Source organism: Geotrypetes seraphini, chromosome 17 (genome assembly GCF_902459505.1).
Source record: "Geotrypetes seraphini chromosome 17, aGeoSer1.1, whole genome shotgun sequence".
Classification (NCBI taxonomy): Eukaryota; Metazoa; Chordata; class Amphibia; order Gymnophiona; family Dermophiidae; genus Geotrypetes; species Geotrypetes seraphini.
The window spans coordinates 40,054,843-40,082,020 of NC_047100.1; the positions used below are offsets into that span (position 1 = coordinate 40,054,843).

At 44.5% G+C, this 27,178-nt stretch overlaps 1 protein-coding gene across 6 annotated transcripts in view; it reads left to right on the top strand.

The window, feature by feature from the left end:
- Nucleotides 1-27,178, top strand: part of DNAH1 (dynein axonemal heavy chain 1) — an 813,109-nt gene that overhangs the window by 422,495 nt on the left and 363,436 nt on the right. For all 6 annotated transcript variants that reach the window (XM_033926650.1, XM_033926656.1, XM_033926654.1 and 3 more), the window contains 4 exons: nucleotides 5,066-5,179; nucleotides 12,247-12,435; nucleotides 20,221-20,326; nucleotides 26,947-27,060. In XM_033926650.1, the coding sequence (XP_033782541.1) occupies nucleotides 5,066-5,179; nucleotides 12,247-12,435; nucleotides 20,221-20,326; nucleotides 26,947-27,060 (523 nt within the window). The remainder of the gene's footprint in view (nucleotides 1-5,065; nucleotides 5,180-12,246; nucleotides 12,436-20,220; nucleotides 20,327-26,946; nucleotides 27,061-27,178) is intronic.

A 27,178-nucleotide genomic window follows, 5' to 3' on the forward strand; every position in this document is an offset into this window, starting at 1 on the left:
ATATCTAATACATTATATATCTAAATTTAATTTTCCCCCTCACCCTCCCCCCACCCTTTTATTACTTTAATATAATATTTTTAATTTTCAAATTTTACAAAAAGTGTACAACATGTTAGAATATAATTGATGAATATTCAATAACATTTTTATATCTAATACATTATGTTCTAAATAAATTTTATCCCCTCTCCCTCCCCCCACCCTTCTATTATTTTTCAATCATACATTACATATTGTATAATATATTATAACATATTATGTAGAAATTATTTTCCTTACCCCCCCTCTATGTGTGTCATAAAAAAAAAAAAAATCCTTAAAAGAAGAAAAGAAGAAAAATCCTATTATTTATTCATTACAGTATTTTGTCAATGGCCCCCATATTTTTATAAATTTAGTATATGTCCCCCTTTGTATTGCTATTGTTCTTTCCATTTTAAATATATGACATATTGTATTCCACCAAAATGTATAATTTAGGTTGTTATAATTCTTCCAGTTGTTAGTTATATGCTGAATGGCAACCCCTGTCATAATTAATAAAAGCTTGTTATTTTCTGGTGAAATTTGACTTTTTTTTCTCATCATCATTCCAAATAATATTGTATCATATGATATTGCAATATGATTTTCCATCAATTTATTAATTTGTGGCCAAATTGAATTCCAAAAAGTTTTAATATAGGGACAATGATACAATAAATGATCTAATGTCCCTGGTTCTAGATTACAGTGCCAGCATTTATTGGACTTAGAACTGTCTAATTTTTGTAAACGTGTAGGGGTCCAAAAAGCTCTATGTAATAAAAAGAACCAAGTTTGTCTCATAGATGCTGACACTGTACATCTCATTCTCCAAGACCAAATTAGTGGCCATTGAGATGCATTAATTTGATGCTTAATCTCAATGCTCCAAATATCTCTTAGACCATTTTTTGGTTTTTTATTTAAATATCCAGATATTAATTTATACCACAATGCGGCTTGATGTCCTAGGAAGTCTGCTTGAAAACATAAGAACTTTAAACTATATTGATTATTTAATGTTTTCCACTCAGGGAACCCAACCTGAATGGCCTGCTTCAACTGCAACCATTTAAAACTTTGTGTTTTATTAAGACCAAATCTATGTTGCAATTGTGAAAAATCCAGCAGTTTACCTTCTGAAATAACATCGTCTATAGATCTAATGCCTGCAATAATCCAGTTCTTCCAAAGGATTTGAGCTCCGCCAATTTTGATCTTGGAGTTTATCCATATAGATTGATTAGTTGATTTGTTTATTGGGATAGGTGTTAATTTATCAATAAATCTCAACGTTTTCCAAGTATCTATTAATATTTTATTTTCTCTGTATCTTCTAGGTATGTTAATACTTGGTAGATGAACTAAATTTAGGGGAAACATAAGGCGCCATTCTAAATATAACCAATCCGGTGCATTATCCATAAGTTCTGGGAGGATCCAATACATACCCTCTCTTGATGTCTGTGGCTTTGGCTCCAGACAAGGATTGGATATTAAAACTTTTCTTCAAAAATAGATCCAAGGATTTCCTGGGACACCATATTCAGATATTTCCTGATGTCTCTAAAGAGATTCAAAAAAGAAGAAGATAATTTTTAATCTTGAAACCTGGAGTCTCTCAAATAGGGGGTATTTTCTTTTTGAGATACCCATGCAAATGTGTAGTCAGATGCTGTTCTTTGAAGTATATTTTTACAGATCCAGCTCATTTGATAAGTTTCCTCTCAATGAAACATCTTGAGAAAGGAATACCTGCGCCTAATGAAGTTTATCTCTCTGTACTTTGTTTTGTTTAATTTAGCTCTGTTCTTTAAATCTTGGATCTAAGTTATTGAGAACTAGTGTGTGATCAAGTGAGCTCACTTTATGTATTTTTCAATTTTATGTTTTGCTGTGTTTTTCAGTTTTTGAAAAATTAAATTAATTTGGTTCTTGATTGCACTTTTCTGTACAAGATATTTATGCTTGGTAATTCTATAAAATTGTATAAATAAAAAATAATTAAAAAAAAAGCTTTACCAACTTCTCAAGACGATAAAGCTACTGCCTTGGCTCTTTAAACACCAGCACCAGCAACTTCCTCCTTCCATAGAATTTCATTAGTTCATAAAACCCAATACTCCAGTGTCTTTTTTTATTTTTATTTTTTTTTTATTTTTATTTATTCATTTTTGAATTCTTACAACAAGTGAATTAAACATATTATAATCAATTATCATATGGCACTTGTATTTACAAACACATCCTCTTATAATATAGAATAAATCCCCCCCTTTTGTAAATATTCCTATTTCCATATGATATACATTCCCCATCCCATCCCTATATATCTACTACCCATGTGCTAAGATATCTGATCATTAGAATAATTAGTCAATGGTTCCCAATTTTTTTTTAAATTATGAAGATTCCCTTGTAATGCTATATGACAAACTGAGTTCCACCAAAATGTATAATTTAATTTAGTATAATCCTTCCAATTTTGAGTAATTTGTTGCATGGCGACCCCTGTTAATATTAATAATAACTTGTTATTATTTGCAGAAATCGGACTCTGAGTTCTCATTGCTGTACCAAATAATATAGTATCATATGAGAGTCCTACATGGTTTTCTAATAATTTATTAATTTTGGGCCAAATTAGTTTCCAAAAAGCATTTACACAGGGACAAAAAAAAAATTAAATGATCTAACGTCCCAACTTCTATTCTACAATGCCAATTCTACAAAATACTCCAATGTCTTGCTCTTTCTCTCAAAGATCCTGATCTCCTAGGAGACTTGTAGACCTTGTCACTCACAAAATCAGAACCTCTTAGCTGTACTTTCTTTTTGCAAATTCTATACGATTCTATTAGGGTTAGTCTTTTTAATACCATGGGTCCAATCCTTTGAAACAGTTTGCTATTAAATCTACATTTTCTTTCTTAAATTTAAAATCAGTCTAAAATCTTATCTCTTTGAGAAATCTTTTAATGATGGTTCGTACACTTTTGACTATTCCCACTCTACCTTTCCTCACTATTTTCCCCTCCTAAGCAATAGTGTAACTTCCCCTACCATAATTCCTTCTTTCCTATCTTTTTCTTTTTTCCCTTCTGCTGCTCCTTTTTAATATATTATCAATCATTGTAAACCACTTAGATGGAATTCTATAAACAGCATATCAAATGTAATAAAACCTTGGAAGTTTGAAACCACTGGTAGATTCTTTGAACAGAACTGTTTAACTACTGAGATTAGGAATGCGAGAAAGTACTGTACCTTTAAGAAAACAGTTGGCGTTTAGTGGTTGTTTGCTAGTTCATGGCCTTGTACATGTATTGTGCTAATATGAGGAATTTTGAAGATTGAACAAGGAATTATGTCTGCATTATATTAATCACTGTTCAGTATCCGCAAAGCTTCCACTCAATAAATCATATTAAACTTATTATGAAAAAAAAATATTTATAATGTGAAGTGCTCAGATCACCAACCCCGGTGCTTAGTTTTACTTGAAAAAGCAAAGGTTGCCAAAGGGACCATCACTGCACTTCCTTTGGTCAAGTTTCTTTATTTTTGATATACCATCTATAAAAATACATGTCTAGACGGTGTACATTATAAAAAATTATAGAAAACAATTAAAATAAGTAAATAAAAACAATAATTTATCAAATATTTAAAAAATATTGGACAAATTCAAATTAACATACAGTGGTACCTTGGATTGCGAGCATAATCCGTTCCAGGAGCATGCTCGTAATCCAAAATGCTCGTTTATCAAAGCGAGTTTCCCCATAGGAAATAATGGAAACTCGCTTTGATAGGTTCCCACCCTCCACCTCCCCTGAGGCCAGCAGCGCTGTCCCCCCCCCCCCCCACGAGAACCGGCATTGCTCCCCCCCCCGGCGATCCGGCACCCCCCCCCCCCCCCGACCTGAGGTCCCCAACCCACCCAAACCCTCTTCTTACTTCAGTGTAGCCTCCGCACCGGCACCAGCATGTCCTGCCAGTGCCCGAAGATCTGCCTCCTGTGCTGGGCCTTGTGCATGTGCGCATGCTCAAGGCCCAGCACAGGAGGCAGATCTTCGGGCACCGGCAGGACATGCTGGTGCCGGTGCCGGTGCGGAGGCTACACTGAAGTAAGAAGAGGGTTCAGGTGGGTTGGGGGACCTCAGGTCGCGGCGGGGGGGTGCCCGATGGCGGCAGGGGGTTGCCGGATCACTAGGGGGAGGGTGCCAGTTAGCGGGGGGCGCTCGCAAATCGAGGCATGCTCGGTTTCCGAGGTGCCAATTTTGCGAATGTTTTGCTCGTCTTGCAAAACACTCGCAAACCGGTGCACTCGTAAACCGAGGTACCACTGTATATGAAACGGAAGGAAAGTAAGGGAGGGAGAGGTTGTTTAAAATAGTTGGTCCCTTTTAGCGCCACAGAAACAATGTTTCAACAAATTAAACCTTCACCTATCTATCTTTGTTGACAGTTTCTTTTATCTGCTTCCTATTGCTTAACAATTCAATATTTTTTTCTGGAATGAAATGTTTCCCATATAACCTGCCCTTCCACTCGAGTTTTGCTAAAGCTGCTTCATCAGGAAGGGATGCTGTAACATAACAAAATACGTCTTAACAAACTTGTATGCTATATTGATCCTTCACCTCACTTGTGTATTTAAAATCAAGCTTTCTATGTTCATCAAAAACTTTTTTATTTTCTTATACTGCAACTATTAACAATCATTGCCTTGTTTGGCTACTTTTCCATGGGGGACTAACAAACAACTGCCAGTATTCTAAGACCTTAAATGTCTCTTGCCTTCCTTTTAACCCTTATATTGAGCAGAGCTGCATTATATTAATGTTATTTAGTGTATATTTAATTTTAATTTTTTGTACGTTTTTGACTGTACCCAATCTAGATCTGTGGAATAAATATTTTAAATAAATAATTGTAATACTTGGTATTTGTCCTTGTTGATTTTAATTCATGCTATTTCTTAACATTTCTCCATTTCTGTTTATTGCAATGCATCGTGTTCTTTTGTAATTAGATACTACTGGACAAGGGATGATCTTTATATTCAAGCAGTGAATGCTGAATTTATTTATGGCTATGAATACCTTGGAAACAGTGGGCGACTGGTGATTACTCCCCTCACAGACAGGTAAAGTAGTACCTATGCCTGAGTAACTTGTTATATTTGTCTTCTAGATATCATTTTCTTCATATTTCTAAATAACATGGAATTTCCTTATTGAAGGTCACTGCCATCCTGACAAATAAAGTAATCCTGTCTATTCCAATAAAATATTGTTTTATTGAGATTTCACTGCTCACTAGCAGGCGGAACAGATTCCTCTATTACCATACACTCTGTATGCACTATCCCCCCTTGAAACAATTTACACTTATGCCGACGATATCCTCGTCCTCCTCGAGACTGACTCGAACCTCACCAACATTTCCGATAACATAGCCTCCTGCATAATGAACCTCCAATCCTGGGCCTGCACTGTTCAAATGAAGCTGAACGAGTCCAAAACAAGACTCCTTTGGCTCGGTCCAAAACTAGACCAAATACCCTCCATCTCGCTGTCCTCTGGCTCCACTCTGCAGCTTGAGTTCTCAAGCAATGTTCTGGGCATCACATTGATTCTACATTGAATTGAAGGAATTGAAGGTTGAAATCAGAGAGCTATTGCAAAAACTTGCCAATCTGACAATCAGAACTGGACAGATACCAGAGGACTGGAAGATAGCGAATGTCACACCAATTTTCAAAAAAGGATCGAGAGGGGAACCGGGCAACTACAGACCTGTGAGTCTTACGTCTGTCCCTGGAAAGATGATTGAAGCACTGATCAAGGATAGCATAGTCCGGCACCTAGATACACATGACTTGATGAAACCCAGTCAACATGGGTTCAGGAAAGGGAAATCATGTTTAACGAATTTACTTCAATTTTTCGAGACCGTGAACAAGCAAATTGATAGTGGAATGCCGGTGGACATAATATATTTGGACTTCCAGAAAGCATTCGACAAAGTTCCACATGAAAGGCTTCTCAGGAAACTACAAAGCCATGGAATAGAGGGAGATATACAAAGGTGGATAGGCAAATGGTTGGAAAACAGAAAGCAGAGAGTGGGCATAAATGGGAAGTTCTCAGACTGGGAGAAAGTGACTAGTGGTGTGCCCCAGGGCTCATTGCTTGGGCCAATCCTATTTAATATTTATATCAATGACCTGGAAGACGGAATATCCAGTGAGATCATTAAGTTTGCAGACAACACAAAGCTATTCCGGGAAATCAGTTCGCAGGAGGATAGCGAGGAACTCCAGAGCGACTTGTATCAGTTAGAGAAATGGGCAGAGCAATGGCAGATGAAGTTCAACGTGGAGAAATGCAAAGTAATGCATTTAGGTAGTAAGAATAAGGAATACGAGTATAGAATGTCAGGCGCAACTCTGGGTAAGAGCAAACAAGAAAAGGACCTGGGTGTACTGATAGATAGGACCCTGAAGCCGTCGGCACAATGCGCAGCAGCGGCAAAGAAAGCAAACAGAATGTTAGGCATGATAAAGAAAGGAATCACGAGTAGATCGGAGAAAGTCATAATGCCGCTTTATAGAGCAATGGTCAGACCACACTTGGAATACTGTGTCCAACATTGGTCTCCCAACCTAAAGAAGGATATAAAACTGTTGGAGAGGGTGCAGAGACGAGCAACGAAGTTAATAAGAGGTATGGAGAACTTGGAATATGAGGAACGACTCAAGAAACTGGGACTGTTCTCCCTTGAGAAGAGGAGGCTGCGAGGGGACATGATCGAGACGTTCAAAATGCTGAAAGGCATCGATAAAATAGAGCAGGAAAATAAATTATTTACATTGTCCAACGCGACACGGACAAGAGGACATGGTTTGAAGCTAAGGGGGGACAAGTCCAGGACAAATGTCAGGAAGTACTGTTTTACGCAGCGAGTGGTAGACGCCTGGAATGCTCTCCCAAAGGAGGTTATTAAGGAATCCACTGTGCTGGGATTCAAAGGCAAATTAGATGCACATCTCCTTATGAGAGACATAGAGGGATATGGGTGACTAAAACTACATCAGGTGTATACCTGACTGGGCCTCCGCGTGTGCGGATCGCCGGACTCGATGGACCATGGGTCTGATCCGGAGATGGCAGTTCTTATGTTCTTATTGTCCTTCAACGACCACCTCAATTCCTTGGTAAAAAAATGCTTTTTCAGCCTTCACATGCTGAGGAAAGTCAGATCCTGCTTTCATCAAAATCACTTTACCATCCTTGTCCAATCCATCATACTTTCCAGATTGGACTATTGCAACTCTATGTACTTAAGCCTAACTAAGAAAAACCTCCGTAGACTCCAGCAGATACAGAATGCTGCGGCCAAGCTCATCTTCGTAAAAAATAAATTTGACCACGTCTCTCCGCTTCTGTCCAAGCTTCACTGGCTTCTGATAATCGCCAGAGTCCACTTTAAATGCGCCTGCCTAGCTTTCAAAATCCTACACGGCATCCTCCCTCCCTGTATCCCTCTTTCTTGGAACTCCTCTAACCCTAATACCACCAGATCCACCCACAAATTTAAACTATCCTTCCCCTCATTAAGAGGCATTTCCCATACAGGAAAACTAGGGACCTCCCTCCCCTTCAGAATCACCAAACTCTGGAACAACCTCTCCTCCCCTCTTCGGAACCTGAGCTCTCTCCAGCTTTTCCGCAAACATCTGAAGACCTGGCTGAAATGGAACAATCAGCAAGTTTAAAATGAGCACAAGATGTGTTCTGCTTTGTGGTGTTGAATTTTTTGGAGAACGCTAGATGAGATTTCATATATAAGACACACAGGAAGAGTGTTTTTGGCAATGACTAAAACTGACCTGAGATTTAAGCCCATTAAGTTCTCAGGCTTTTTTCCTTTCTGATAAAATGAATTTATTTATCTATTAGCAATCAGGGTGACTCACATTTATTGCTGAGTAATACATTATTGTGCTGTTTACCTTTTTGCACCCTTTCCCTTTGTTTAGGTTGTACTCAATTTCCCTCCCGCTGATAAATATATTTTAAAAAAAATTTTAACTTTCAACAGCTGCTAATTTCTATTTGAAGCAACCTATTATCAGAAATTTGTTTGTGATATGTTGGAATATAGATGCAGTAACATCTTGAAACAGGGTCCACGGTGATCTTTTGAATATGGGAAGTATTACTTTGGTTTATTTAAGACTCTTCTATGTACAGAATGAAAACTAAAAATTAAAAGAACATTTTTGAGATTATTGGAACCCAATGTTTAAAAATGGGTCGTGATAAATAACATTTTGCTTTCACAGGGACTGTCTCTTACATGTTTTTGTACAGTGATGTAAATATCTACTAGTGCTATAGAATAATAAGGTCAATTCTATAACCAGTTATGTGTGCCTTTTGCATGTAAATGATGAAAAATTTTGCATTTATAATCATAATTGTCCTATTCTATATGAGTGTGCGTAAGTGCTTTGCCACACAACTGCACTGGGTGGATGCTTCCAGTTAAAATATACAAAATACAGTAGAATCCTGATTACCGTTATTCAAGCAACTGGCACTCTCACCCAATCATTCTCGAAGTAGCAGCGACAGCAGTCCTGAGCCACGAATCTCTCCCCCCCCCCTTTATTTACCAAAGCAGCAGAGGCAGCGCTGAAAACAGGCTGCTAACACCCAGCCCTGGCAGGGCCTTTCCTCTGAAATGTCACTTCCAGTGTGGCAAATAAAAGGCCCTGCCAGGACAGGCCACGAGCAGCCTGCTTTCAGCGCTGCTTCTGCTAACCGGCTGCCACTGCTGCTTTGTTAAATGAGGGGGTTCCAGGAGGCTTGACCCATGTGGAGGAAAGAATGTCAAATGGGGGGAGGGGAGAGATGGACCAGAAGTGGAGGGGAGGGTGCAGGGGAGGGTAAATGGATGGATGCTGGACCCTTAAGTGGAGGGAGCAAAGTGGACGAGAATGTGGGAGAGAAAGTTAAAAATTAGGTTAAAATAAAAATCAATCAAAAAATTACCCTTTTCTAATTTAATTTCTTTTGCAATAGGACTGGTAGTCTTGACCATTGGATTTTAACCCCCACTAGTGGCGAGGGATGTAGATAGCCCAGTGATTGTTTTCATGCTCCATCTTCCATCACTCTGGGATGAGCTCCTAACCCAGTCTTACTCTCTACAAGAGAGGAGTAGGGAACTTGTCAGTTTAGCTCAAGTTTAATCTTTTATTTTTTTCAGGTTTTTCAGTTTCCAGTTGGAAACTTGCAGTGATGCAAAGGATTCTGGTCACCCCGGGGCATCTCTGGCTGCAAGAAGATACACACGCTCAGAGCTGAGGTCTGTAGCCTGCAGGCATTTGCCTTGCATGATTCCTGTGTAGCCAGTCTGCATCAATAGTTCTCAGAGCTCAGGGTCCCCATACCCTTGGGAGCAATCTCGACCCACATTCTTCCGCAGTGGACATGAGTGGCTCACCCCAGGTTCTGTTCATAGTGGGCTTGAGTGCAGATTTAGCAGGTCCTGTGGCAGTGTATCCAGGATGAGGGGCGACTGCATCCCTTCCCCCCCCCCCCAACGTTGTGTGGCTGGTGGAGATTTGAGAGTCCAGTCCAAAGAAACAAGCCATCTGTTGGACTCCAGGCTTATATAGGCAGAAATCTTTTTTCACCTCTGATCTGAGGCTTTTCTATGCAGCTCCAGCACAGCACAGCAGCATGACATAGTGAGTAAGGCTATTACAGCCCATGGGAAAAATCAGGGAGGGGGGAGGTCTTAAAACTCATTTTTGAAGGTTTGAGGTTAGGTCTCAGTTTCCCCCAAAACCCCTTCCCTGCATTTTTTTTTCTCCATGGGCCATTTTAGGCGCCAGAATCACTATTGCGGCAGCCATCTTGGATTTCCCGATTTTATTTTCAAAGCCTCTATCTGCCTCAATACCCCCTAATAGTGACAGAAAACAGTATAAATGGACTTCTCTTGTGGAGATATTTTGGATTAATGTCAGAGTTGCGGCGGATGCCTATCTGAAGGAGGTTGCGGTTCCTTGTGATGCACAGTACATGAGGGGTGGGGGGGAGCGTGGAAGATTTGTGCTTCACCTCCCTTTCTGCTTCTGGTGGCTTAAGTGCTCAGTTGGAGCATTTGTGGGGCCAGAAATTCTGGCAGGAGCCAGAGAAAGCAGACTTGGCATCCCCAGTGAAGCACAGCTGTGTGCCAGTAGACAAACTCCAGAAGCCACCACGGGAGACCCCGCCAGGACCCTCTGGGAAAACTGGGCAGTGGTTCGCTCCTGAATTCTTACACATGATGTATGAAGCATTTTTAAGTTTCAACAGCCAGCTTAATCCTATGGGGGCCTTGGCGAAGGTTGCACCAGGATTTTTGTCTAAAGGTGCAGGGTCCATCCCAAGAAGCCATGTTGATTTCTCAGGAACCCAAGCTCTAATGGACTCAGAAGTCGAAGTTTCAGAGTTCATGCCTTTATTTTCTCATTCAGGGTTCTCAGCCATAGAGATTCAATATCCCGGCCTGGAGGGGCTGACCACGATCTGATGGCAGCCCTGGATCTCAGAGAGGATTCAAGAGTGCCCTTAGATCTATGAATCAGAACTTACTGACAGTACCCTCAATCAAGGACCTCTATTATACAGTACTCCTCTGATATTCACGGAGGTTCCGTTCCAGGAACCCCCGCAAATTTTGAAAAACCGTGAATACAGTTTTTAACGGGGGAGACAGGAGAGGGCAGCCGGAGAGGCAGGAGAGAGCATCCGGAGCACCGGCGAGTGAAGGAAATCACTCGTGGTGTGCTCCAAACGCCTCATCCTGCACTAAAGTAGGGCCTCGCCAATCAGTAGCTGCTTTGTCCTCTGGACATTTCCAGAGGAAGTGTAGAGTAGAACAGGTTGCTTCCGGGTATTGAGATGATTCCTGTGGTGATTAGTTTGTTTTCAAGGATTTCTTGACTAGCAGAGTTTTTATTCCTTTTCTGAATGTTTTGTAGTCTGGGGTTGTGATCAGTAAATTGGAGAGTTGGCGGTCTAGTTTTGCCACCTGTGTGGCTAGTAGGTTATCGTACAGTTTTTTTCATTTGACGTGTCTGATTAGAGGGTGCGTGAATGGTGTGTGGGTTCTCCTGTGTCTGAATGTGGTAGTTTGGATTAGACGGTTGTTCAAGTAGGCTGGGCTATCTCCGTTTATGGTCTTAAATAGTAGAGAGTAGAATTATAGTATTTTTGCTTGTTTGGGAGCCAGTGTGAGTCGAGGTATGCTGCGGTGACGTCGTGTTTCCTCAGTGAATAGATAAGTCTCAGTGCTAATCTTCTTTCTGGTAGTCTTGATGTCCACTCTACCTGATACTAGCCTGCTTTCTGTTTCAAACATGTCTGCTTACTCAGATATTTTGTTCTTATTGCCTGCCTAGTATATTCGGGAATAAAGAAAAATTAACTCTTAAGAGTTACAGAACTATTGGTGCAGATGGCAGAGAGGTGGCCCTTTTATTACCACCACCTTTGTTTCGTTTAGTGGTTGTTTTAAAAGATTTGTTGTTTAATGTTTGTATTTAGAGCAGAACAAACATATAGTTTTGGGGAGTTTCCTATACCCATCTCTCTTATGTTTGCACTCTAGGACTTTCTAGAAGCTATAGTACTGACTGAGGGAGAAGAGCTTATCCCAAAGAGATAAGAGGTGGAGCATGAAAATAATCATTGGGCTCTCTATAACCCTCACGACTACTGGGGGTTAAAACCAGATGGTCAAGACTACCTGTCTTGGTTACAAGAAAGGAGATTAGCAAGGTAAGAACCTAATCTTTCCTTGTAGTTCCTTTCTTTCTCTTGTTTTAATTATTGCAAACCGCATTTATACATTTTTGGAAAATGCAGTATAGCAAGTGATTGAATAAACATTAATGTTTCCTAGAAATTGTTGATGGGAATAATGGTATTAAGCAGGATATTGATGGGGAGCCCATACCCCAATATGTGTGAGACACGCTCTACCTAACACACCTGAGAGACTTAGAAAAGAGATGGAAGAAAAGCTGGGAGGATAAGAAATCTGTCCATGTAGTTATTCAGAGCAAACAGTATAATTTAGTAGTAACTGGAAGAGGACAATACCAGTTTAGGAGGTATACAACTCTTAACTTTTTTCTAATGATTGTAGATGTTACCTGACACTGACTGGTGCCCTCCACCTTAAATTTGGGGGCGCTCCTGCTGGACCAGCTGGAACAGGGAAAACTGAAACAACTAAAGATCTTGGGAAAGCTCTGGCCATACAAACTGTTGTCTTCAACTGCTCTGATCAACTGGACTTCATGGCCATGGGCAAATTTCTCAAGGGTCTTGCCAGGTATATGAGCATGGGAGAAAACAAAGTACATTTTCAAAGCTTTATTGGCTGAAGTTGGGAGCCTTGTGACTACAATGGCTGAATCTGTCTAAATGGGGTTTCACACAACTACAGTAAAAAAACTATGGATCCAGCCTGATTCAGCTCTGTGGCAAAATCACAATTATAATTGATAGAATAATTCAACAAATTTTCTGTCTAGAGTTGGAGTTTGGATCAATATAAACCCTAAAGGTCCAGTTAAATATTAAATATGTGGTTCAAAGTAAAGCAACGTTATTCTTTAAGGAGAATTAGATTGAACCTTCACATGTACAAAATAACATTAGAGGCTCTGGCAGAGATCCATTTACAAAATATAGATTTTTCCCAATTAATATTGGCAAATAAGCAGAGGCACTTTATTAATTTGAAAATTTTAATTGGGAAAAATGCATGGAGCCGCATAAAAAAAACAAACATCTAAGTCTGTTTTAGGCTTAAAGCGCTAGTTGTCCAAAATCAGCAGCGTCCAAAGTCCATTCTTGAAAAATACGTCCAAAATATTTTTTTTCGAGAATTGTCTACTTCTATGTCCAGCCGATTGATAGTCCAGACCGCTGTCGTCTATACCACATTCTCGTCCAAAATATCGTCCAAGAAAATATCGCCTAGAAAAAGACCTTTTGGACATGTAAAGGGTCAGCAAAGTGATGGACTGGCCACCCAGACATAGCAACAGAGTAGTGGGGCACCTTACAGTGCACTGCTGTGGACTCCACAAAAAGGGTGCCACATAAACATTCACCACAACCCCCTTGCAGGTCATAGTGAGCCCCCCCAAAACCTATTATACCCACCTGTCTACCACCCCAATAGCCCTTATGGCTGCAGGTGCCACATATATGGGTTAAGGGGGGATTTGGTGGGTGCACCTGTTCCACCATGAATGTAGTGGTTAGAGTGGCTTATGGACCTGGGTCCTCCTCGCTATAGTTCACTAGCCCTCCCCCCCCCCCCCCCCCCAACTACTTAAGCCACCTCTGTGCAGCTCTACTAGGCTTTCCTATGCCAGGTGCTGATGTTCTGGAGGCAGATATGTACTTTTTTATTCCAAATTTTATGGCGGTGTGGGAATCAGTGATCACTGGGGAAGTGTATGAGGGTCTGTATTTTGGCCTTGCAGTAGTTATCTGCTCACTTTGGATATCTTCTGGGCACTTAGACCTATTTTTAGATTGCCTAAGTCACAACATATAAGTTCCGTCTAGACAGTCTTATTAAACTTTCGATTATTGCTGCAGGATGACTTAAGTCTAGGTCGGCCCACATCCCGCCTACCTCCTGCCCTAACCACTCCTTCAAAAATGCCCCTTCTTTAGCACTCTCCAGACCAGTAGAGGTTAACTTTACGAATGGGTATATATCTAATCATGACCAGCAGGTGGAGACTGAAAACAAAACTTTGGGACAGTATATACTATCCTCCCTTCTCTATTTCCCTCAGTCTTCTTTCAGTCTCCAGCAGGTGTTGAGTGATCTGTACCCATCTCCCTTGGTAGGGCTGTTGGAATTTGTTTAGGGGGTTTATTGTCCCTGTTTTTAGCCGGACGGAGCTTGGGCGGACTCTGTTTGGGGGTTCGTCCGACCTCGGGGGTGTCAAACCCGGCGGGTCACGAGCGGGGTCCCTCCCCCCACTTCCTCCACCTCCCCACATTTTTTTAGAGGAGCCTCAGCAGTAAGCCTTGCCCCCTAAGTCAAGCAAGGCATATTGCTTCGAGAGCCTGTGGAGTCTGTTCTGTAAAAAAAAAAAAATCCTGAGGTAGTGCTGGTCTGAAGGGTTGTTTCCCTTTAAGAAAACTGTATTTTACTGTATTTTTTCATGTAACCAGCACTTTTTTATAGCTAGGTCGCGTCTGGAGCAATTGTGCCCTTCTCCGGGGGAGTAGGCCACAATTTTAGTCCAGCCGCGAGGCACTCGCGGCCGGCCTGAACTCGGCGGTTTGGGTCGGTGAGGTGGTGGAGCTCCGTCGGCAGCGGCTGCAGGCGCCCAGAGCTCCCCGCCGATGGTGCCTCGCGAGTCGGCTTGGAGCAGTGGGGAAGCCCGGTCTTCCACAACCGCCCACGGAGGGATTCCCCGAAGGATTCCCTCTCAGCTGATTTTTTGACAGCTGATGCCGACTTGCCTGTCTTAGCGGCTGAGACTGTTCAGTCTTCTCAGCCGCTACAGGCCATGGAGGGAGCATTTTTGGCGGCAACTTCGCCATTTTCTTTGTCTGGCCCCTCCATTTTGTCTGCAACCTCAGGTGACCTTCCCCCTGTATGGCGAACACAGGGGCAGGTTTCAGCATGGACCCCTGCTGGGGCAGGGAGTCCCTGGGGACCCCCAGGGGTTTTTTGCCCCCAATTTATTTTCTTTCTTTGTGCGGACTTTTGGGGGTCCCACGTGCGCCTGGGGGGTTTCGGGGGGGGTTTCCCTCCGCGCCCCCTATGGCTTTGCCTCCCTCTTTTCGTTTGGCGTCCCCTCTTCCTCCTCCCTCTTCCAAGCGCCCGCGGGGGGGCTTGGATTGCGAATTGGTGGGCGGAGGAGCGTGTTGGCCTGGTTGAGGACCTGGCTGCTTTGGCGGGCTTCCAGGATCCTCTAGGGGGGACGCCTGTTGGCAGCGGGGCGGCGGGTTTCCCGTCTTCCAGAGCAGATGCGTCCGTGGTGCGCTTTTTTATTCAGAGGGATGAGCTTTTAGACCTGTGTAGCAGGTCTCCTTGGTGCTGCATTTTTGCAGTGGCGCCGCCGGAGACCCCGCGTATGGGGGCCCCTCTGCTTCAGGGGGTCTGTCCTGGTTCCCGCTCTTTTCCTGTGCGTCAGGATTTGCGGGATTTTGTGTTGGCGCAGTGGCCTATGGGCGCAGTTTCGTTTGGTGTGCGCCTTGGCTCTTGGGTATCCCGTCCCGGAGGGAGGTAGGGCTACCTTAATTTCGCCAATGGGGAACGCGGTGGTCTCGGCACTTCCTAAGCGGCATACCGTGCCTGTTATGGACGGTTCTGCTCTTAGGGTCTCGGAGGCGCGTGCGTTAGAGACTCTTCTTAAGTATGATTTTGATGTCTCTGCCTTTGGGGTCCAGGCGGCTGTTTGTGGGGAGCTAGTCGCTCGCGCCGTGTTTCGGTGGGCTGAGCGTGTCCTGGATCGGGAGTCTGATGCCTGGTCTCTAGTGGATCAGGAGGTAGCGAAGATTGCGATGGCTGCCTCGTTCCTCTCAGATGCTCTTTATGACTTGGTGCGGATTTCGGCTAAGTCTATGGCATGGCCGCGCGGCGTATTTTGTGGCTGCGCGCTTGGGCGGCGGATTCTGCGTCCAAAGCTAAGTTTACTAAAGTTCCCTTTAGGGGGTCTTTTTGTTTGGAGAGGAATTAGAGGAGTTGATTCAGACTCTGACGGACTCGAAGGTGCCCCGTCTGCCTGAGGACCGTGCCCGCCCTGCGTCTAGGTGTGGGGCTGCCCGGGGGCGTTTGCGGGAATTTCGCAAGTATCGCCCGGGGCGTGGGGCTGCTTCTTTCCCGGCTCAGGGTTTTTCCCGGGGTCGGTTCTTCCAGCGCATGCAGCCCTTTCGGGGGGCCCGTCGGGGGGCAGGGAATCCCTCCGCCGGTTCCCCCGCTTCCCGTCCTGCGCAATGACTCCTTGCCGGCGCCCCCTTTGGTTCCGGTGGGGGCCCGGCTGCGCAAATTTTTCCCCAAATGGGCCGAGATCGCGTCCGATCAGTGGGTCCTTGAGGTGGTGCGGGACGGTTACGCTCTGGAGTTTACCCGCTCTCTGCCGGACCTTTTCCTCGCTTCTCCATGTCAGACTCCATGGAAGACGCAGGCTTTTCGTCAGACCCTTCAGCGTTTGCTAGATCTCGAGGCAGTGGTGCCGGTGTCCCCTACGGAGTGGGGCACCGGCAGGTACTCCATTTACTTTGTGGTGGCCATAAAGGAGGGGACCTTTCGGCCCATCCTGGATTTGAAAGGGGTCAACAGAGCTCTCAAGATTCCGTCTTTCCGCATGGAAACGCTGCGGTCGGTCATTCTGGCGGTTCAGCCGGGGGAGTTTCTTACGTCTCTCGATCTGACGGAGGCCTACTTGCAGGTTCCAATTCGGGCCTCTCATCAGCACTTCCTTCGCTTTGCGATCTTGGGGCGGCACTTTCAGTTCTGTGCGCTTCCCTTTGGTCTGGCCACGGCTCCTCGGACGTTCACCACGGTAATGGTGGTCGTCGCGGCAGCCTTGCGGTCGGTGGGCATCCTGGTTCACCCCTACCTGGACGACTGGTTGATTCGGGCAAAGTCGTTGCAGGAGAGCTCCCGGGTTACGGCTCGGGTGGTGGAGTTTCTCCGGTCGCTGGGCTGGGTGGTCAACCTTTCCAAGAGTCGGTTGGTCCAGGCTCAGCGTCTGGAGTGCCTTGGGGTTATGTTCGACATCTCCTTGGGGAAGGTCTTCCTTCCAGAGGCCCGGGTGAGCAAATTGCAATCTCAGATTCGCCTGCTTTTGGCGTCCCGGGGTCCTCGGGCGCGAGATTTCCTCCAAGTCCTGGGGTCAATGGCGGCGTCCCTGGACGTGGTGAGGTGGGCGCGGGCCCACATGCGTCCTCTTCAGTATGCTCTGCTCCGGAGGTGGTCTCCCCGGAGGCAAGATTTGGATGTTCCGGTTCCCCTGCGAGGCTTGGCGCGCTGCAGTCTGCGCTGGTGGCTCCGGACCCCTCACCTGGTTCAGGGGGTGGGTCTGGATCTCCCGCAGTGGACGGTGCTCCTTACGGATGCGAGTCTCCTCGGTTGGGGGGCTCAGTTTATGGGCCACTCAGCTTGGGGCACCTGGTCCGCGGAGGAGGCCTCCTGGTCGATCAACGGGTTGGAGACCAGAGCGGTCAGGCTGGCGCTGTTAGCTTTCCACTCCCTTTTGCTGGGCAAGTCGGTCAGAGTCCTGTCGGACAATGCCACGGCGGTGGCTTATGTCAATCGTCAGGGGGGCACCAAGAGCACTCCTGTGGCGCAGGAGGCGGCTCGGCTCATGGTTTGGGCGGAGTCCCATCTTCTGGACCTCTCGGCTTCTCATATAGCCGGGGTAGAAAATGTTCAGGCAGTCTTCCTCAGTCGTCACTTCCTGGATCCAGGAGAGTGGTTTCTCGGCGCCGGAGCGTTTCGGTTGATAGTGCAAGATTGGGGGCAGCCCCTGATGGACCTGATGGCCACGAGTGGCAACGCCAAAGTGCCCCGCTTCTTCAGTCGTCGCAGGGAAGGGCTGGCCGAGGGTCTGGATGCTCTGGTCCAGCCGTGGCCAACGGAGGGGCTGTTGTATGTGTTCCCTCCTTGGCCGCTGGTGGGCAGAGTGCTTCTTCGCATTGTTCACCATCCGGGTTTGGTGGTGCTGGTGGCTCCGGATTGGCCTCGACGTCCGTGGTATGCGGATCTGGTGAGGCACCTGGTGGCGGTTCCTCTTCCTCTGCCTCTCTCGGACGACCTTCTGATGCAGGGTCCCATTCCCTTGTTCGACCCGTCTCTCTTCTGTCTTACGGCGTGGCTCTTGAAAGGGGTCGCCTTAGCAAGAAGGGATATTCAGACAAGGTGATCGCTACACTGTTGGGGTCCCGGAGGCTTTCTACCTCTCGGGCTTATGTGCGGGTTTGGCGTCCCTTTGAGGAATGGTGTCGGGCGCGGGGAGTGACCTCTTTTCGCGCTTCTCTGCCTAACATTCTAGAGTTCTTGCAGGATGGCCTGGATAGAGGCCTGGCTTGGTCTTCTCTCCGGGTTCATCTTGCGGCCCTGTCGACCTTTCGAGGGTTGGTGTCAGGTCAGCGTTTATCGGCTCTTCCTGATGTGATTCGGTTTCTGCGGGCGGCCAAGTTGCTTAGGCCTCCCCTACGGCCCTCGGTTCCCTCTTGGGATCTTAATCTGGTTCTCTCTGTTTTGGTGCGCCCGCCTTTCGAGCCCTTGGACAACTGTTCTTTGAAGGACCTTACTTTGAAGGCGGTCTTTTTGGTGGCCATTACTTCTGCTAGGCGTATTTCTGAGCTGCAGGCTTTCTCTTGTAGGGCTCCCTTCTTGGAGTTGTCTAGGGAGCGGGTCGTCTTGCGGCCTGTTCCTTCCTTTCTGCCGAAGGTTGTTTCTCCTTTTCATGTCAATCAATCGGTGGTTCTCCCGGTCTTGGGTGGTCGGGAGGGCTCTTCTGAGCAACGGCAGCTGCGCAAGTTGGATGTCGGTCGGGTCCTTCGCTCTGATGTGCAGCGGACCCAGGAATTCCGGAAGTCCGATCATCTCTTTGTCCTCCTGGCTGGTCCTCGTCGGGGAGCTGGCGCTTCTAAGGCTACTATTGCGCGCTGGATCAAGGAGACGATTGCTTCCGCTTATCTTCTGAAACAGCAGCCTGTTCCAGAGTTTCTCAAGGCTCATTCCACTCGGGGTCAGGCGGCTTCTTGGGCTGAGTCGTCGCTCGTGCCTCCGGTGGATATTTGTAAGGCTGCGGTTTGGTCCTCCTTGTATTCTTTTGTTAGACATTATCGGGTAGATGTTCAGGCGCGTCGGGACGCGGTGTTCGGTGAGCGTGTTCTGGTATCGGCCCTTCGGGGGTCCCGCCCGTGAGAGGGACTGCTTTGGTACGTCCCATTCGTAAAGTTAACCTCTACTGGTCTGGAGAGTGCTAAAGAAGGAGAAATTAGGTTCTTACCTGCTAATTTACTTTCTTTTAGCTTCTCCAGACCAGTAGAGGTCCCCACCCTGTCTGTTGTTGTTGTTGTTGTTGGGGCTGTTTTCGCGGGCAGTTTTTGTTTTTTGCTGCGGGTTCTAGTATTTTTCTAGGGCCGGGGAGAATTAAAGAACAGCGGCTGTGGCTCGGCTGGCTTAGCTGGCGAGCTGTGGGGACATTTTCCTTCGGGTATTTCTCCTCTGCATTTTCCAACAGCATTTGGGTATGTTATTTGTTACTCCTGTTCGGAGTATTGTTTTCTTCCTGTTTTCCAGTTCTTGGTTCTGCTTGGCTATTCGGCAGACTGAGGGAAATAGAGAAGGGAGGATAGTATATACTGTCCCAAAGTTTTGTTTTCAGTCTCCACCTGCTGGTCATGATTAGATATATACCCATTCGTAAAGTTAACCTCTACTGGTCTGGAGAAGCTAAAAGAAAGTAAATTAGCAGGTAAGAACCTAATTTCTCCTTTTCATTCTGGCCGTACAGCAGCAGTGAAAAGGCTAAGCTGCTTTTAGATACGTCTAAAACCCGTTTTGATTATCGGCACTTGGAACACCTGTCTTTTTGATTGTCCCAAGGGTTTTTAGACGTATTCCATTTTGATTATGAACCTTATACTTTGTAAATGGGTCTCTGCCAAGAGCCTCTAATATATTTCAGTAGCATAATAAAGTGAAATAACTACTTCTGAAGGTTACAGGTACAGGTGGAGAAGGAAGAGATTATTTGTGGGATGGTGGAGTGAATCTTAGCGGGGACAGGCAGGTAAAGATTAGCTTCCAGTGGTGTGCTTTGACAATTTTTGCACCTTGTAAGTGTGCCACAAGATGAAAAGGTTGAAAATCACTGCCTTAATGACTCGTACATAAAGATTAGATGTATAAACACTAGCCATTTTAAAAATAAAGGCATCGATATGCAATGTGGCTTTATATGCTGTATGAGATAAAATGATGATATACTTGTAGAGACAGCAACCTTTTCTATTATCTTACTGTATCATCATCTCTCTCATTTTATCTTAGTTTATTTTTTTTCTACCATTTCTGCCTTTCATTGCTTTGTTTTATCATGTGTTTTTTTTCTCTGCACAGTTCCGGAGCATGGGCTTGTTTTGATGAATTTAATCGGATTGATATTGAAGTGTTGTCTGTTGTGGCTCAACAGATTACAACCATTCAGAAGGCCCAGCAGCAAAGGGTAAGACTTGCCTATATTTCTTTGTATGTTTATTCCATATATGTGATTGCATGCATTTGCTTATCTTTATCAGCATTTGTCTCACCCTGTGTCTGCATGTATCTTTGTATATTTCAGGGGCTCTTTTACTAAACTGTGATACGCAGTTAGCCTGTGAATTAGAGCATGCTGTAAGCACTCACTAACTTGCTGGCTTGAGAGTATGCGCTAATTGAGACACAAAGCCCCAAATTCTATAAAGTCTACTTAAAGTTAGGCACCTTGCTGATGTAGATGCCTAACTTAATTGATTAATAGGTTTAATTGGCACTCACTGTTGGCAATTAACAGCTGACCTGATGAGAGCCAGCCAACATGGATTCAGGAAGGGGAAGTCATATTTGACGAACCTACTTCAATTTTTTGAGACAGTGAACAGGCAAATTGATAGCGGAGAACCGGTGGATATTGTATACTTGAATTTTCAGAAAGCATTCGACAAGGTTCCACATGTAAGACTCCTCAGGAAACTGCAAGACCATGGAATAGAAGGAGACATACTAAGATGGATAGGCAAATGGCTGGAGAACAGAAGACAGAGAGTGGGCATAAATGGGAAATTCTCAGACTGTGACTAGCGGTGTGCCCCAGGGCTCAGTACTAGGGCCCATCTTATTTAATATCTTCATAAATGACCTGGAGGATGGAACATCTAGTGAGATCATCAAGTTCGCAGATGACACAAAGCTATGCCAGGAAATCAAATCACAGAAGGACAGTGAGGAACTCCAGAGCGACTTGAGCCGATTGGAAAATTGGGCAGATAATTGGCAGATGAAGTTTAATGTGGAAAAATGCAAAGTCATGCACTTAGGCAGAAAAAATAAGGAACACAAGTACAGTATGTCAGGTGCAACTCTGGGAAAAAACGAACAGGAAAGGGACCTGGGCGTATTAATCGATAGGACCCTGAAGCCGTTGGTGCAATGTGCGGCAGCAGCGAAGAACGCAAATAGAATGCTAGGCATGATAAAGAAGGGAATCACGAGTAGATCGGAAAAAGTAATACTACTGCTTTATAGAGCGATGGTCAGACCACACTTGGAATACTACGTCCAACATTGGTCTCCATACCTAAAGAAGGATTTAAAAGTACTTGAGAGGGTGCAGAGATGAGCAACGAAGCTAATAAAGGGCATGGAGAATTTTGAATACGAGGAAAGACTTAAGAGACTGGGATTGTTCTCCCTTGAGAAGAGGAGACTGCAAGGGGATATGATCGAGACTTTCAAAATACTGAAAGGAATCGATCAACTAGAGCAGGATAAAAAACTATTTACAATGTCCAATGTGACACAGACAAGAGGACATGGACTAAAGCTAAGGGGGGACAGGTTCAGGACAAATATCAGGAAGTTCTGCTTCACGCAACGAGTGGTGGAAACCTGGAATGCCCTCCCAGAAGAGGTAATTGCGGAATCCACCGTTCTAGGGTACGCTCCGTCAACTTCAACAAGTACTCTGAAACCTTAAAACCGTGCTACAAATGTAAGGAGGAGAGAGGGAGATAGATAGATAAGGAGGGAGGGGGGCCGTGTGCAATCGGTGACCGCACGCGTTCCCTCCCTTAACTGTGGGGACAAGGCCATTCACCGCTCCATGGGGTGGTGGATGGCCTTGTCCCCATACCTGCGGTGAGCACCTTTCCCCCCTCCACCATTTTTGCGGGTTACCGCAGCTATTCGCAGCTAGCTGCGGGTAACATCCACCATTTCATTCTCTAGTATGTGCCTAGTCCAGAGCGCCTACCTAAAAGTGGGAGTGGTTAGGAGAGTATTTTCAGTTTATGTATCTGTTTTTAACATAGTCATTCTTGTGCACATAACTTATGTGCCACGGAAACCCTGGCATAAATAAGGTGTACCTAAATTAGTATGCATAGCGATGCCTAACACCACTTAGATGGTGCTAAGCATGAGCATGATCAGAACAGTGGTCCATCTAGCCCAGTATCCTGTTTCCACAGTGGCCAGATGATGTGAGCACATTGTTGTCAACGGCAACATACAGCTCAAACTATTGTGGCTAGAGTCCAACTGGAGTTTAATGGACGAAGTGTCAGCTTCAGTTGTCTAATCAGATGTGTGAATGACGCTCGCCCATCGATAGCTATTTGAAATCGTTGATGATGAGATTCGACTCCACGCCTCCTGTACCAATTGAAGGGAGTCGAGCACTGTCCTTTTTCTCGCGAGCTCAGCAGCTCGGAGGCTGGATTCTGTGCTTGCATCAATCATTGCCATTATATATCTTAGGATGAGCGACCTGTAATGACGTTTGAAGTTGGCAATTATCTCCTGGACCATCGGTTGCATCAAAGAGATCGTGTTTGGTGGCAAAATCACGAGTTTGATGTTGGTTAGACGTACATAATTACTGTGTGCTGCACAGTTATCAAACAGCATTACAATGTGTCTCCTAAGCCTTCTCATCAGATTTTCAAGCTTCTGCAACCATTCAATCCACAGTGTCTCCGTTATCCATGTGTTTTTGTTGCTTTCATATTCAACAGGCAGACAGTTAATGTTTTTGAAGCACCGAAGATTTCAATTCTTCCCAATCACCAGTGGCTTGAGCTTTTCATTACCATCCATATTGCAAATAAGCAGCAATGTCAATTGTTCCTTTGGCACCTTGAAGCCAACAGTTTTGCTACGTTTGAAAGCCAATGTTCCATCAGGGATGGCATGCCAGTACAGGCCCGTCTCATCGGCATTGAAAACGTCTCATGGTTCATATCCACCAATGACTGATGGCAACACTTCCATGGCCCATCTTTCTGCACCAAACTCATCACCGTCTTGTTTTTCGCCATACTGCTGCTTAAATTTTATGCCGTTACGAACTTTCCACCTCTCTAGCCATCCGTTTGTTGCTTTGAAGTCTTCTACTCCCAGTTCTTCGGATAGCTGTGCTGTTTTCTCCATCAGCAGAGGCCCACTGATTGGCAGTTGATGACTAGCTTCAGCAAACTATTGCAGCAATGCTTGTTAAACATCTCTAGCCTTCCTAATTCTTTTCCGTTTCCTGGTAGAATTGCTGTTGTTTTGCCAGTATTTCAATATAACTTGCTTTTTTTTTTTTTTGTGAATCTGAGAAATCTGGCTAGGATGAAAACTGCAATGTTTTGCAATAGAGACCTGACTCTCCCATTGGTCAAGTCTCTTTAAGACATTGATACGTTAAGCCAAAGACAAAGGTTTTTCTCCACGAGATGCCATGGTGCAGTTTCAAAAGTTCGAACACCTGGCCAGGCCTAGACTGCTGATCCATAAGAACATAAGCAATGCCTGCGCTGGGTCAGACTTCAGGTCCATCGTGCCCAGCAGCCCGCTCATGCGGCGGCCCAACAGGTCCAGGACCTGTGCAATAATCCTCTATCTATACCCTTCTATCCCCTTTTCCAGCTGGAAATTGTCCAATCCTTTCTTAAACCCCAGTACCGTACTCTGCCCTATTACTTTCTCTGGAAGCGCATTCCAGGTGTCCACCACACGTTGGGTAAAGAAGAACTTCCTAGCATTTGTTTTGAATCTGTCACCTTTCAACTTTTCTGAATGCCCTCTTGTTTTTTTATTTTCTGAAAGTTTGAAGAATCTGTCCCTCTCTACTCTCTCTATGCCCTTCATGATCTTGTAAGTCTCTATTATATCCCCTCTAAGTCTCCTCTTCTCCAGGGAAAAGAGACCCAGTTTCTCCAGTCTCTCAGCGTATGAAAGGTTTTCCATCCCTTTTATCAGACGTGTCGCTCTCCTCTGAACCCTCTCGAGTAACGCCATATCCTTCTTAAGGTACGGCGACCAATATTGGAGGCAGTACTCCAGATGCGGACGTACCATCGCCCAATACAATGGCAGGATAACTTCTTTCGTAGCTCATCAACATGAGAATGTGATTGCTTTTAACTGGAGTGAACATAACGTGAACGCATAGAGGTGGAACCTATAACATCAGTGCGCATAAGCGGATTGTGTGCTTATCAGAATTGCAATTATCCAGAGTTTACGTCCATTGACTTTAATGTAAAAAAAACCCCAAAAAAACAGGACCATGGTGGTAGGCTGTGGATAACCGAAGCATGCGCTTAACCAATCTTCACAAAGGGCAAATTCGACCATGTCTCCCCGCTTCTGTCTAAACTTCACTGGCTCCCAGTCACCCTCAGGGTTCGCTACAAGTGCGCCTGTCTCACCTTCAAATCTCTTCACGGCATCCTTCCTCCCCTCTTTCCACTATCCTGGCTCTCGAGTACTCACTCCACCAGATCCACTCAGAAATTTAAACTATCCTTCCCATCTCTAAATGGCATTTCCCATACAGGAAAACTTGGAACATCCCTCCTCTTCAGGATCACCGAGCTGTGGAACAGCTTCTCCGCCCATCTTCGGAGTTCGACCTCCCTCCAACACTTCAGAAAACATCTGAAAACCTGGCTTTTCTCCAAAATGTAACCACTCCCCTATCCCCCATTATTCAAAGCCCTCTTTCCTTCCTATCTATCAGCCCTTCTTCCTCCCATTGGAGTTCCTTTCTCTATTTTAATTCCTGTAAACCGTGTCGAGCTCCACTTCCGTGGAGATGACGCGGTATATAAACCTAAAGTTTAGTTTAGTTTAACCAACGTGCACTTAGGTGGAGTCGACTGTATCTCCCATCAGCTGTTTCTTTTCCAAGCTGAAGAGCTCTAACCTCTTTAGCCTTTTCTCATATGAGAGGAATTCCAAATCCTTTATCATTTTGGTCACTCTTTTTTGAACTTTTTCTAATTCTGCTATATCTTTTTCAGATACAGTGACCAGAATTAAACGTAATACTCAATTCCTAACATCCTGTTTGCATATTTGGCTGTCACTGCACATTGGGCAGAAGGTTTCAGCGCATTGTCAACAATGACACCTAGATCTTTTTCTTGGATGCTGACCCCTAAGGTGGACTCTAGCATCTGGTATCTTATGATTAGGATTTTTTTTCATAATGTGCATCACTTTGCATTTGTCCACAGTTAAAAATCATCTGTAGTTTGCCCACTATTCCAATTTCTTAAGGTATTCCTGCAAATTTTCATAGGCTGCATGTGTTTTAATAAGTTGAACATTTTCGTGTCATCTGCAGATTTAATCACCTCACTTATTGTTCCGATCTCAGTACAGATTCCTGCGGCACTCCCTATTCATTCTGCTCCATTGATAAATTGATCATTTAACCCTGTCCTCTGTTTTCTGTCCAATAACCAATTCCTAATTCACAACAGAGCATTGCCTCCTACATCAACTGGCTCACCTTTATCCACATGTTTATTCTTAGCTTCAAAGAAATGAAGCAAATTGGTGAGGCAAGCCTTCCCTTGGCTGAACCCATGCTGACTCTGATCCATTAAATCATGTTTTTCTATATGTTCTATAATTTTATTCTTTTATAATATTTTTTACTATCTTCTCTGGAATTGAAGAGAGAGATTTAATAGTCGCCTGATGGTGGAAGGAACTAGTGAGACATACTGATACCAGGACATTTCTAATGGCTGAGCTAGACAAAAAGAATAGAAAGACCAGCACTGGGTGACATAACCAAGTAGCTTGGAATAAAAGACCCATGTTGAAAATAATAATTAATATATATGTATGGTGGGTGGGAGGGTGGGTTTTTGATTTTCAAAGATGATTAAAAATGATTGATATAGTTATTATATTATGTGATAATTATTTATAAATATGTTTTAGAGGGGTGGATGGAGGGTAAATTCTTATTGTGTGAAAATTGCAGAATTTCAAGTGAAATTGTATATTAATGAATGGATTTATTGTACACTTGTTGTAAGATTTAAAATGAATAAAGAAATATAAAACACAAAAAGACCCATGTTGCTTCAAGATCTTTCATAAGAACATAACATAAGAACATAAGCATCGCCTCTGCCAAGTCAGACCATAGGTCCATCGTGCCCAGCAGTCCGCACCCGCGGCGGCCCCCCAGGTCCATGACCTGTAGTGTTCTTTCACTTAAGACATTTTATCCTTTATAGTACCCCTCTAGCTATACCCCTCAATCCCCTTTTCCTTTAGGACATGTCCAACCCCTTTTTGAAACCCAAAATCGTACTCTGCTCTACTACCTCCCCCGGAAGCGCATTCCTGGTATCCACCACCCACTGGCTGAAGAAGAACTTCCTAGCATTTGTTCTGAATCTGTCTCCCTTCAGTTTTCTTGCGTGCCCTCTTGTTTTTGTTTCCCCCGCCAGTCTGAAGAATCTGCCCCTCTCCACCCTCTCTATACCCTTCATGATCTTGTAAGTTTCTATCATGTCCCCTCTAAGTCTCCGTTTTTCCAGAGAAAAGAGCCCCAGTTTCTCCAGCCTCTCAGCATATGAGAGGCCTTCCATGCCCCTTATCATTTTTGTTGCTCTTCTCTGGACCCTCTCGAGTGTCGCTATATCCTTCTTAAGGTACGGCGACCAGTATTGAACGCAGTATTCCAGATGCGGGCGTACCATCGCCCGATATAGCGGCAGGATAACTTCTTTGGTTTCCTCATACATTCTTCAGTTGTTGTTTTATTTCTAAAACATACATCTAATTCCTCAGGTGAATCGCTTCATGTTTGAAGGTGTTGAGATACCACTGGTGGCCTCCTGTGCTGTCTTTATCACCATGAATCCTGGATATGCCGGTCGCACTGAATTACCTGATAACCTGAAAGTGAGTGAATACTTCAACTTTAACTTCTAATTGAATTCTAGGTAATATTACTTTCCCAATTGCCTTTTTGTATTTTAACAAAGTAAGGGGCTGATATTTATCCTAGGCATTTTTGGTA